Below are 11,188 nucleotides of genomic sequence, written 5' to 3'. Positions count from 1 at the left end.
CTGATCTTGTCAGGTCAAAATAACATAACGTTGGAGCGCCAGGGTGGCTCAGTCAGTTCAGTGATCGACTTCGGCTCAGGTCATGATCTCGTGATTTGTGGGTTTGAGCCCCGTGTCGGGCTCTGTGCTGACAGCTCAGAGCCTGGAGCCTGCTTCAGATTCTGTGTGTGTCTCTCTCTGTCCCTCCCCTGCTCATGTTCTGTCTCTCTTTCTCTCTCAAAAAAATAAACATTAAAAAAATTTTTTTTAATTAAAAAAAAAACCATAATATTGCTATTTTGCATAGCTGGCTTAAAATGAAACCATTTACTGTGATGCCTTGAGGTAACTGTGTGCTCAAACAACTGAACCAGAAATTGTCTAGATGGTATTGACTTTTCTGTACCTGAAGGCTGTAAAATTAATATGTCTCATTTGCCACACCAAGACAAGGAGCTGTATTATAACGGAAGAATGGATTTTCAAGCTACTATCAATTTGTGGCACTTGAACTCTTGCGAAATAGTGGTTTTTTTTTTTTTTTTTAATGGTTTTTCTCATTATGTTGGGTACTTTTTCCCAATCACGTTCAATAAAATTAGGCCAGGTGTTTGTGGCCTGGAACACTGTGAACTCTACAGACAAGATCTTCTTCCTCTCGTGTTCTGTTGAGGCCGTGTAACCGGGAGCTCCTGTCCTTCTCAAGGGTCAGTTTCAAAGTCGCGATGAGAACACGAGCAGGGGACACAATGAGCTGGGCCACTTGATGGGAAGGTTTCCGGAGCTGCGCTAGTTGTCCCAAATTAGGTACTTGGAGATGGTGGCTCTTTTAAGCTACTGGACCTGACTATTTACCACCCTTCATAAAGGATGTGAAAAATGTATTCTGAAAACAGGCTGGCGCTGTTGACAGCCGAGAGAGCAGGGGCCAGCAGGGATCAACAAACTTTTCCAGGGCCAGAGAGAATTTTTGACTGGCAGACCATAAAAATCTCTGTTGCAACCCTGTAAATCCACCAGAAACCACTTAATTATCCACTTAAAATGCGTGAAGGGTATGGTATGTAAATTATACCTCAATAAATACGTTTAAAAAAAGAATGAAGGCAAAATAAAGACATTTAGAAATCAAAGAAAACTAACAGAATTTACCACCCACAGACCTGCATTGTAAGTTTAAAAAAGTGTTTCAGGCTGAGGCAAATAAATTCGGATGGAAACTCAAATCTCTCCAGGAAAGAATGAAGAACATTGGAAATGGTAAATATCTAGATAATTATAAAAGACATTTTTTTCTGTTAATTTCTTTAAAATGTATGATTGTTTTTAGCAAAAATTGGTAACATGGTCTTGGGGACTTTAAAACATTTGTTTGTGGCATAAATATATTTATACGTAAAGCAACTATAGCACAAAGAATGACAAATAAATGAATCAATTTAACTGCAAGATTTCTACATAAGAAGTTGTATGATAACTTAGAAGTTGTGTAAGTAGACTGCAAAAAAAGTTGTTTTAAGTTTATATATTTATTTTGAGAGAGAGAGAGAGAGAGAGACAGTTCGAATGAGCAGGGGAGGGGCAGAGAGAGAGAGAGAGAGACAGTTTGAATGAGCAGGGGAGGGGCAGAGAGAGAGAGAGAGAGAGTTTGAATGAGCAGGGGAGGGGCAGAGAGAGAGAGAGAGACAGTTTGAATGAGCAGGGGAGGGGCAGAGGGAGAGAGAGAGAGAGAGAGAGAGAGAGAGAGAGTTCGAATGAGCAGGGGAGGGGCAGAGAGAGAGAGAGAGACAGTTTGAATGAGCAGGGGAGGGGCAGAGAGAGAGAGAGAGACAGTTTGAATGAGCAGGGGAGGGGCAGAGAGAGAGAGAGAGAGAGAGTTCGAATGAGCAGGGGAGGGGCAGAGAGAGAGAGAGAGACAGTTTGAATGAGCAGGGGAGGGGCAGAGAGAGAGAGAGAGAGAGAGAGAGAGAGAGAATCCCAAGCAGGGTCTGTACTGTCAGCGCAGAGCCCGACACAGGGCTTAAACCCATAAACCGTGAGATCACGACCTCAGCCGAAATCAAGAGTTGGTCACTTAACTGACTGAGCCACCCAGGAGCCCCAGACTATAAAAAAAAAATGTCAATGTATATTGTAGGCTCACTAAAAACCTGATAGAAAGCAATAGAGCCAAAAAGCCTATTGGGGCACCTGGGTGGCTCAGTCACGTGAGCATAGAACTTTGGTTCAAGTCATGATCTGGCAGTTCATGAGTTCAAGCCCCACATCAGGCTCGCTGCTATCAGTGCAGAGCCCGCTTTGAATCTTCTGTCCCCCTCTCTCTGCCCCTCCCCCACGTGCTCTCTCTCTACAACAAATAAACATTTAAAAATTAATCAGTTAAATGTTTAAAAAAAGGTCAATAGATAAAATGAAATTCTAAAAATATCAACATAATCCAGGGCGCCTGCCTGGGTGGCTCAGTCAGTTGAGCATCTGACTTCAGCTCAGGTCATGATCTCGCGGTTTGTGGGTTCGAGCCCCACATCAGGCTCTGGGCTGACAGCTCAGAGCCTGGAGCTGCTTCAGATTCTGGGTCTCCCTCTCTGCCTCTCCCCTGCTCGCGCTCTCTCTCACTCAAAAACAAACATTAAAAAAAAACTTTTTTTTTTTAATTTTTTTTTAACGTTTATTTTTGAGACAGAGAGAGACAGAACATGAACGGGGGAGGGGCACAGAGAGAGGGAGACACAGAATCGGAAGCAGGCTCCAGGCTCTGAGCCATCAGCCCAGAGCCGGACGCGGGGCTCGAACTCACGGACCGTGAGATCGTGACTTGAGCCGAAGTCGGACGCTTGCTTAACCGACTGAGCCACCCAGGCGTCCCAAAAAAACTCTTTTTTAAAGACATAGATAGGGGCGCCTGGGTGGCACAGTCGGTTAAGCGTCCGACTTCAGCCAGGTCACGATCTCGCGGTCTGGGAGTTCGAGCCCCGCGTCCGGCTCTGGGCTGATGGCTCAGAGCCTGGAGCCTGTTTCCGATTCTGTGTCTCCCTCTCTCTCTGCCCCTCGCCCGTTCATGCTCTGTCTCTCTCTGTCCCAAAAATAAATAAATGTTGAAAAAAAAATTTAAAAAAAAAAATAAAAAATAAAGACATAGATAATCTGACATGATCAACCACCTTATCTTAACTGATATCTATAGAATGCTGTGTCAAATAACTACAGGATACATGTTCATTTTAAGTGCAAATGGTATTACACCAACATGCTCTATGTCTCGGGTCATAACACAAATCTTAATAAACCGAAAAAAATTGAAATCATACAGATATATTCAGACACACATACACATGCATCTTCACACATTCTCTGTAGGCTCATCCCTAACCCCCTCCGAGAATCTACTGATAGCTACACAGGACACTGGTCCATGGAAAAGATGAGGCTGGTCAGTCAGAACATGGATAATCTACTCTGGCAAGGCAATCATTGATAGCAAATATAAAAACTTTGGACAAGCAGCTTTTCCAAGCAGAATGCTCTAAATTCCTATTTAAAGATCAATCACTACCCACGCGAGACCCTGGAGAAAATAAAAGAATACTCTCCCAAGTTTCTGATGAAGCATCTACTCTTTTATAGCATTCCTCACGGAAGTCTAATCATCCAACAAACAAAGCTGCCCCACGAAAATGTTCTAATCAACATAACACGGTAACCTGGTAGTTGAGGCCATCCCAGACTTCTCTCAACTGTAACTGATCTTCATTCAGCTCATCCAAGTTCCTTTCTATTGGCAGGATGTCCAAAAAGGGCTCTTTTCCTTCATTGAAGGACTCCAAAAAGGACAGCAGGCTCTACCATCAGAAGAATATTTTAAAGACAGAAATTTTAAAACAGTTAATGTAAGGTAATCCGCTATTTTAAGGTCTATCGCTGCAGGTTATGTTTAAATTTTTACTTAAAGGGAGGTACGATTCCCTGGATTCAGGGTCCTCTACACTGATCTGGTACCTTTCTTCAGTGCACCCTGATCACTTGAGTGCCCTCATGGTAACACAGGTCACAGCTTGTGTCTCGTCAGCACTGTTGGGTTTCTAAGGGAATGGAGCGGCAAGGTCACCCAGCTCTAGAGGACAGATCACGACGCCACACGGAAAGTGGGAGTTTCTCTGTCCTCCCTGGATATGTGTTCACAACAAAATAAGCATGAGTGGAAGTGAAAACTATCCAGCAGCGGTCATCACGGACAAACGTGTCTATGATTAACTGTGCTCGTGCCGTTGCTTCCCAAGTTGTTTTTTACAGACTTGAGAAAATATTTTGTCCCTCGAAAATTTTTCAACGTTTATTTATTTTTGGGACAGAGAGAGACAGAGCATGAACGGGGGAGGGGCAGAGAGAGAGGGAGACACAGAATCGGAAGCAAGCTCCAGGCTCTGAGCCATCAGCCCAGAGCCCGACGCGGGGCTCGAACTCACAGACTGCGAGATCGTGACCTGGCTGAAGTCGGACGCTTAACCGACTGCGCCACCCAGGCGCCCCGTCCCTCGAAAATTTAATAAATTAAGCTTTTCTTGGCTCGTATTAGTGTGAAGTTCGTGTTTAAGAGTCACCAATTCCATGGGGCGCCTGGGTGGCGCAGTCGGTTGAGCGTCCGACTTCAGCCAGGTCACGATCTCGCGGTCCGTGAGTTCGAGCCCCGCGTCGGGCTCTGGGCTGATGGCTCAGAGCCTGGAGCCTGTTTCTGATTCTGTGTCTCCCTCTCTCTCTGCCCCTCCCCCGTTCATGCTCTGTCTCTCTCTGTCCCAAAAATAAATAAACGTTGAAAAAAAAAAAAAAAACAAATTTGTAAATTGCTACAAAGTAAATCTTCAAGATGAAAGTATAGTATGCTTACTGTGTCAAATTTATTGGACAAGAGTCTCTCATTGTGCAGGCGGCCAGAATGGTACTAGGTCTATAGACTAGTATTCCATGGGACATATTTAGTAATGCTAAATTTGGACATGAGCCTAGATCAATATTTACGAAGCTATTTTAGTGTCACAGAGCCAAAAATAAACTGCAGGAAAGAAAGTTCTGGACCTTACCTCACCCCCCAAATTTACATAATTTGGACACTTAGGGAAATCAACAGACCTGCTGACAACCATCCAGCCTTAAAATTCTCAGTTTTTTTTTTTTTTACGTTATGAACCTTTTTTCATAGAAAACACATATTATTGACGATATTCTAACAATTCTGATTTAAAGTTAAATGCCAACTTTTAAGAACTTCAATGTAAATATGGGAGTTCACTACATTTTTTTCAGAATGAACTCTGAATAACTCTGTATTGATAAAAATTTAAATTGTTCATGAAATATCAGTGTTAAACAGAGTTTATATTGTGACTTGCAGATAAAAATAAAAAGCTGCTTCTAAATGATTTGACTACTTTTCTCCAAAGATTCCCAGGATATTTTCATTGGAAGGAATGTTATTCAATGTGAATGTCTGTTATAATATATTCTAGGCTTCCCAGGTATGCCTGTAATCTTTCAGTGTGTCTTAACTCTTGGCTGGCTTAAGAATTTATAAATATGCATGTCTCTAGAACCATGTTTCATTCTTCAAAATAAATGTTGATTTTTGAAAACTAGCATTCATTAACATTATTTTGAAGAAGGATATGACAACTGGAGTTTTTATTGACAGAAAGGCATTTCTTTTGAAATCGATCCCCCTGATTGTTTTTAGATATTGTTATGCTCAAGAAATAATCAATATTCTTATGTTGGTTGGTAAATCTGTTTGTGACTTTCTTTGATATTCCACTGACAGTAGATAAAAAACAAACTTATACTTAGGTCTTCAAAACTCCTTATTGCAATAAAAAAAATGTTATATTTGTCAATACAACTGAGAAATATTTTGGGATATTGGATATCTGTTGTAATTTTTGTATATTTGCTTCTACCTAAAATAGAGTACATACTTTTCATATTTCATAGGTACTTTCCGTAGTTTATGAAATGTTTTAAGGCTTATAAATATTATACAAAATAAAAATTGCAAAGGCAGACATATAATACCTACTGCCCATATCCATCAATATGATATATACGGCAATATAGCAATATGAGTGTGTATATATATATATATATATATATACACATTATATATAAAGAAGCATAAATTACATGTGTATAAGTACATGTGTACTTATGTATAGTGTATTATAAATAAATATACAGATATTTATATAGAGACCAAAATTTACATTGGTGTTAATAATCCACATTTATACATATACCTGTACTTATGATATACGTATACATATGTAAAACAGCAGAATATTTCCCGAAATTCCATCATGACACTGAATGTAAAAAACATAAATCACAATGACATTTTTTATCTCTTGAAGAGAAACAATAAAAGTGGAAATCTGTTTCCCATGGATCCTTAACAATCTACATGGATATCCCCTAATTCAGTGACTAAAAAGTGTCACAGATTTTAATAAAGTTTATACAGGATAGTTTCGAGGAACTGTAAGGATTAGGTTTCATTTTTCTTTTATGAGCCAGTATCATTTGCAAATCTAAAAGCAGCAAAAACTTTCCTTGAATTAGGCACCGAGTTTCAAGACAGCTTCCATCTGTCAAATTTTTTAGGCACAAAAGGCCACCTACTGAACCATCATAACAGGACATGATCAAAGACCAAACAGAGATATAATTAAAACAGAATTAGGAGCAATCAAAGCAGCCAACTAGATTAAAAGGGAGTTGAATACAGTCAAAGCTAATTTAGTGACATTCACTGGCATAGACATAGGTCAAAAGTTTAAAGACAGCAGACTTAAGCTCTACCCTTTGTGATCCACTATCATATAAAGCAAGCTCCAAAATGTTATTCTGTAATTAGTCCAAGAAATTAATCCATCCCTAAAATGTTTTTTGGTCTCTGCATACTGTGGAGAGACCCGACTTGTATGAGTAGGATTTGCGGCAGATTTCGTTATGCCATTCAGGTCTCCACTCGTCCTTCTATTCAGGACATCCGGTTTCCTGAACATCTCTGGAGTGAAATGTTCTCCCAGATTCATCTCTCGATCAATCCAAATTTCACTGACTTCTCCTTTATATTTGTATTGAAACAACAATTTATTAAATATTTCCTATTCAACTGCCACATTTCATTAGCTGAAGATAATTTAAATGTAGGCGCAGAAAAAAGCTGCGAACTGGTGTGATAAGCACTGTATTAAGAGTAATATACTGCGAGGCCGACTCAGCCTTACTGATATCTTCATAGCTCTTTTCACTGACAATGTTTTCTGATTAGTTAATTTATTTACTTTTTTGATCTATTTCTCCACGGCCCTATATCCTGCATGATAGTGGAACCCTTTGCTGTTGCTGTCATTTTGTTTTGTTATATGATATATCCTTGCCACTAGATCAGTGCTTTGGAAGAAGAAACTGTATTTGGCCAATAACTAGATTATTGGGAACAGCTTTACATGACCCATCTAGGAGCCTAAAAAGTGTTTCCTATAAGACTGTACGAAGGATATGAGGAAAAAAGCTTAAAGAAGTTTCAGATGTAATCCATTTTTACTTAGGGTCAATTTTCCAGATCATTTTACACAAATAATTTTATTTCATCGTCATCATTTGTATGGTATATGGAATTGTGGCCATTCTGATAGGTGATGAAACCAAGACTCTAATTCTGCCACGTGTAAAAGTAGAATAACAATCCAAAAGCCTGCTTTCCAATGCTAATATATTTCTACTTCATGACAGCAGCATACTATAAATCCAGAAATAAAATCCAGAATATGTAACAATTCATGATATAAAATGGGCATCTAAAAATCAGAATGGACATTAACCTTTTGGTAGGGGGAATTAAAGATTTCTTCTGTGTAAGGAATTAGTCCCTCAATTAGTAAGTTATGAGGAGCTCCAGAGAAGGGCCAAAGTGGTGGTAGCAGGCATTGTGTGGCTCAGAGAGGTCACCATTTATTTATTTCTTTACTTACTTGTTTTAGTGTTTATTTTTGAGAGGGTTAGAGAGCAGAGGAGGAGAAGAGAGAGAGAGGGAGACGGAATCTGAAGCAGGCTCCACATGGTCAGCACAGAGCCTGACAGGGGGCTCGAACCCACGAACTGCGAGATCATGACCTGAGCTGCAGTCAGACGCTCAACCAATGCAGCCACCCAGGTGCCCCATAGCTGTTACTATTTATACATTGGTATGAAAGAGCTGATATTTTACTAACTGGCATAGTGACAACAACAATACAGTTGTAACACCACCGTCCTTTGGACGCAACATGTAAATACAGAAATCGCTGGTTATTTCCGTTTATCAGTTTTTTGAATAAACTGGTAAAATCTTGAGAAAATGGGCTCTACTCCTGTGGTTTTATTTTATTGAAATGATAATGGTAATAATACTTGAGGCATCTGAGTACTGACTTAGTTTCCTCTAGGTACTTTAAAGGTGGTCTAGATGCATCAGATAATGCTTTGGTAGCATGTTACATTGAGCATTCTACAAGTTTTGTTTTGTTTTGTTTTGTTTTGTTTTGTTTTGTTTTATATTATACTTATCAAAGAAAAATTCTGCAAATACTATATCTAAGCTCATTGTAAATTTGTCTCATTTTGGGATGTAAAACTGAGATGTTACTGTTTAGGTCTCAGTCAGATGGTTTGCATGAAAACTCTTTCCAAATCAGCAAAGTAATCTTAGGTATTGAAGGAAATAATGATGCCATTTCATGAGGAAATATTTATGTCAGGGAGGCCATGCAAACTCGTCTCCATTTGCTTATCTTTATGTGGACCTTTTACACATTTGAGTAAAGAAAAAGGTCAACAGACGCTCTATCATTGATCTATGAACAAAGCATCTGCCGTGGTTGAAATCAAAGTCAAATGCTTGTGAATTGTAGATGTTGTAAACATGAGAAGAAAATATGTAGTTTTATGACAAAACTGATTTAGATTTCAAATCATAGTATCTGAGCTCAAACATGGAGGGTCACCTTTTTGTTATGTCTGCACTGAAATGTCCCCACTTCTGAAAAACAACTTTTATGAAAAAAGTTTAAAACTTTAATGGTTTAATATACATGCAATACCCATAATAATTTTAATTTGTCAAGAGCAATTACATAAATTAGTGTTTTCTGTATTGTTTTCATGTGACACAATTTCATGATCACTAGTAATATGCCACTTGTGATTTATAAGCAACTAGAAAATAGTTCACCATTCTCTGACTCTTTACTAAACGGAAACCTCATTATTTTTTAAGTGGCATGAATTCTGTCGAAAATTAGCAAAGGTCAAATTAAATATCCTCAACTCCCTTGGGGCGCCTGGGTGGCGCAGTCGGTTAAGCGTCCGACTTCAGCCAGGTCACGATCTCGCGGTCCGTGGGTTCGAGCCCCGCGTCAGGCTCTGAGCTGATGGCTTGGAGCCTGGAGCCTGTTTCCGATTCTGTGTCTCCCTCTCTCTCTGCCCCTCCCCGTTCATGCTCTGTCTTTCTCTGTCCCAAAAATAATAAACATTGAAAAAAAAATATTCTCAACTCCCTCTTTATGTTGGGTACTATTTGTCTTTATTATAAACTTTTACGGAAAATTACTTTCTTGCCTATGTATCTAGAAACAATCTATACCTTGTGGAATGATCAGATTTACTTATTTTCATATTCCTGGTAGTGAACATAGTGGTCAAAACTTAAACACTACAGTGTTTTTTGAACTGAAACATCTTAATTGAATTTATAATACAAAAAATACTAGTCATAGACAACTGGTCAGGGAAATACTTTACCCCTAAAAAAAACAAAACAGCACTGAGCTTTGACTCAGTTTAATGACAGGCAACTGAACAATGTTTTTTTGTTTTTGTTTTTGTTTTCGTTTTTACATAATTTGGCACCGTTTTACATGTACATCTAGCTATGGAATGATGGATTATATAGTTACATGTTGTTATAAAATGATACTGACTTTAAATTTTCAAGTAGTAATGTAATAAAACAACTGGAATACAAGAATATTCTACAGTGAACAAGGTCCACATAAAAATGTGTTCCATTTATTATTCAATTGAATGCAGAGAAATTTTGGAAGTGTTACAAAGAAAGAAAAATCGTATTGGAGTGAATATCGATAAATGCCGGATGCATCCATCAAGTATCTTGGCAGCCATCATGCAGCAGGGATAGTTTGCCCTCTAGTTCAAATCAATATGTTTTTGTTGTAAGGTACAACACAAAGTAGTTAAGTGTTGCTTTCAAAACTCTAGAAATGTATTAGTTTACAATAATACATCTAGGTCTGCAATGTAAGAACAGACATTATTCCCTAGGAATAACATGTATCTACTAGATAATAGAAGCTTGAACACAAAAAAGTTATGGAGGAAATATTGGTAGAATTACTCAATAAGAACGTATGACTTTGATTTGATGTGTGTATATAGAAAGTACATGCAAGTAATGTCTGAAATAATAGGAGAAGACACTTGTGACACATTCACATACATCAGTAAGATATAGACAGCTCAAAGTTTAGTGTCAAACAAATACTTTACACAGCCCAGTTCTCTTTCTCACAAAGCAAGGTGTTAGCAACAGGGTTTGGGGTGTGGGAGGAAGGTTGTATTTGGCATCCCTTTTGGACAGGCTACTGTCCCCATTTTATTCTAACAATGCTTGGTATTGGAACGTGATATGTGATCAATTAATTTTCTTGAATGAACATAAGCTTAGTTTCTGGCTGCCTTGAATGTTAGACTCCTTTAATATGTGGAATAAAGAAGAAAAAAATGTTCCTTCTAAATTTTGCAAGTGAATGATCCTTTTTTTGTTATTGTTGTGTGAAAGAATATCTCATTAATTTTGCTGCAGACCAGAGTTAATTATTTTTCAAAATATAAGTAAGAAATACAAGTATTTTAGAAATTTTGAGTTTTTCTTTAATCAACTTTCCCTTCAAGAACATCTTTAAAATCCATCATTTTAAGGGGCTCCTGGGTGGCTCAGTCAGTTGTGTCCAACTTTTGATCTCAGCTCAGGTCTTGACCTCAGGGTTGTGAGTTCAAGCCCTACTTCAGGCTGTGCATTGGATGTGAAGCCTCCTTTTTAAAAAAAAATCCATAATTTTAAGCATGATATAAAAATGTGTGCTAATTATTTATGTTGTTTTTA

The 11,188-nt window shown here is 38.5% G+C and overlaps 1 protein-coding gene across 1 annotated transcript in view; it reads right to left on the bottom strand.

Annotated features, from left to right (window-relative positions):
- Positions 1-3,662: 3,662 nt before the first annotated feature.
- Positions 3,663-11,188, bottom strand: part of LOC115517083 (nesprin-2-like) — a 108,151-nt gene continuing 100,625 nt past the window's right edge. The window contains exon 10 of the mRNA XM_032593531.1: positions 3,663-3,818. Within this exon, the coding sequence (XP_032449422.1) occupies positions 3,663-3,818 (156 nt within the window). The remainder of the gene's footprint in view (positions 3,819-11,188) is intronic.

This window comes from Lynx canadensis, chromosome B3, assembly GCF_007474595.2.
Source record: "Lynx canadensis isolate LIC74 chromosome B3, mLynCan4.pri.v2, whole genome shotgun sequence".
In the NCBI taxonomy this organism is placed as follows: Eukaryota; Metazoa; Chordata; class Mammalia; order Carnivora; family Felidae; genus Lynx; species Lynx canadensis.
The sequence above is the reverse complement of the archived record's forward strand: the minus strand, read 5'-3'. Positions and strand labels throughout refer to the sequence as shown.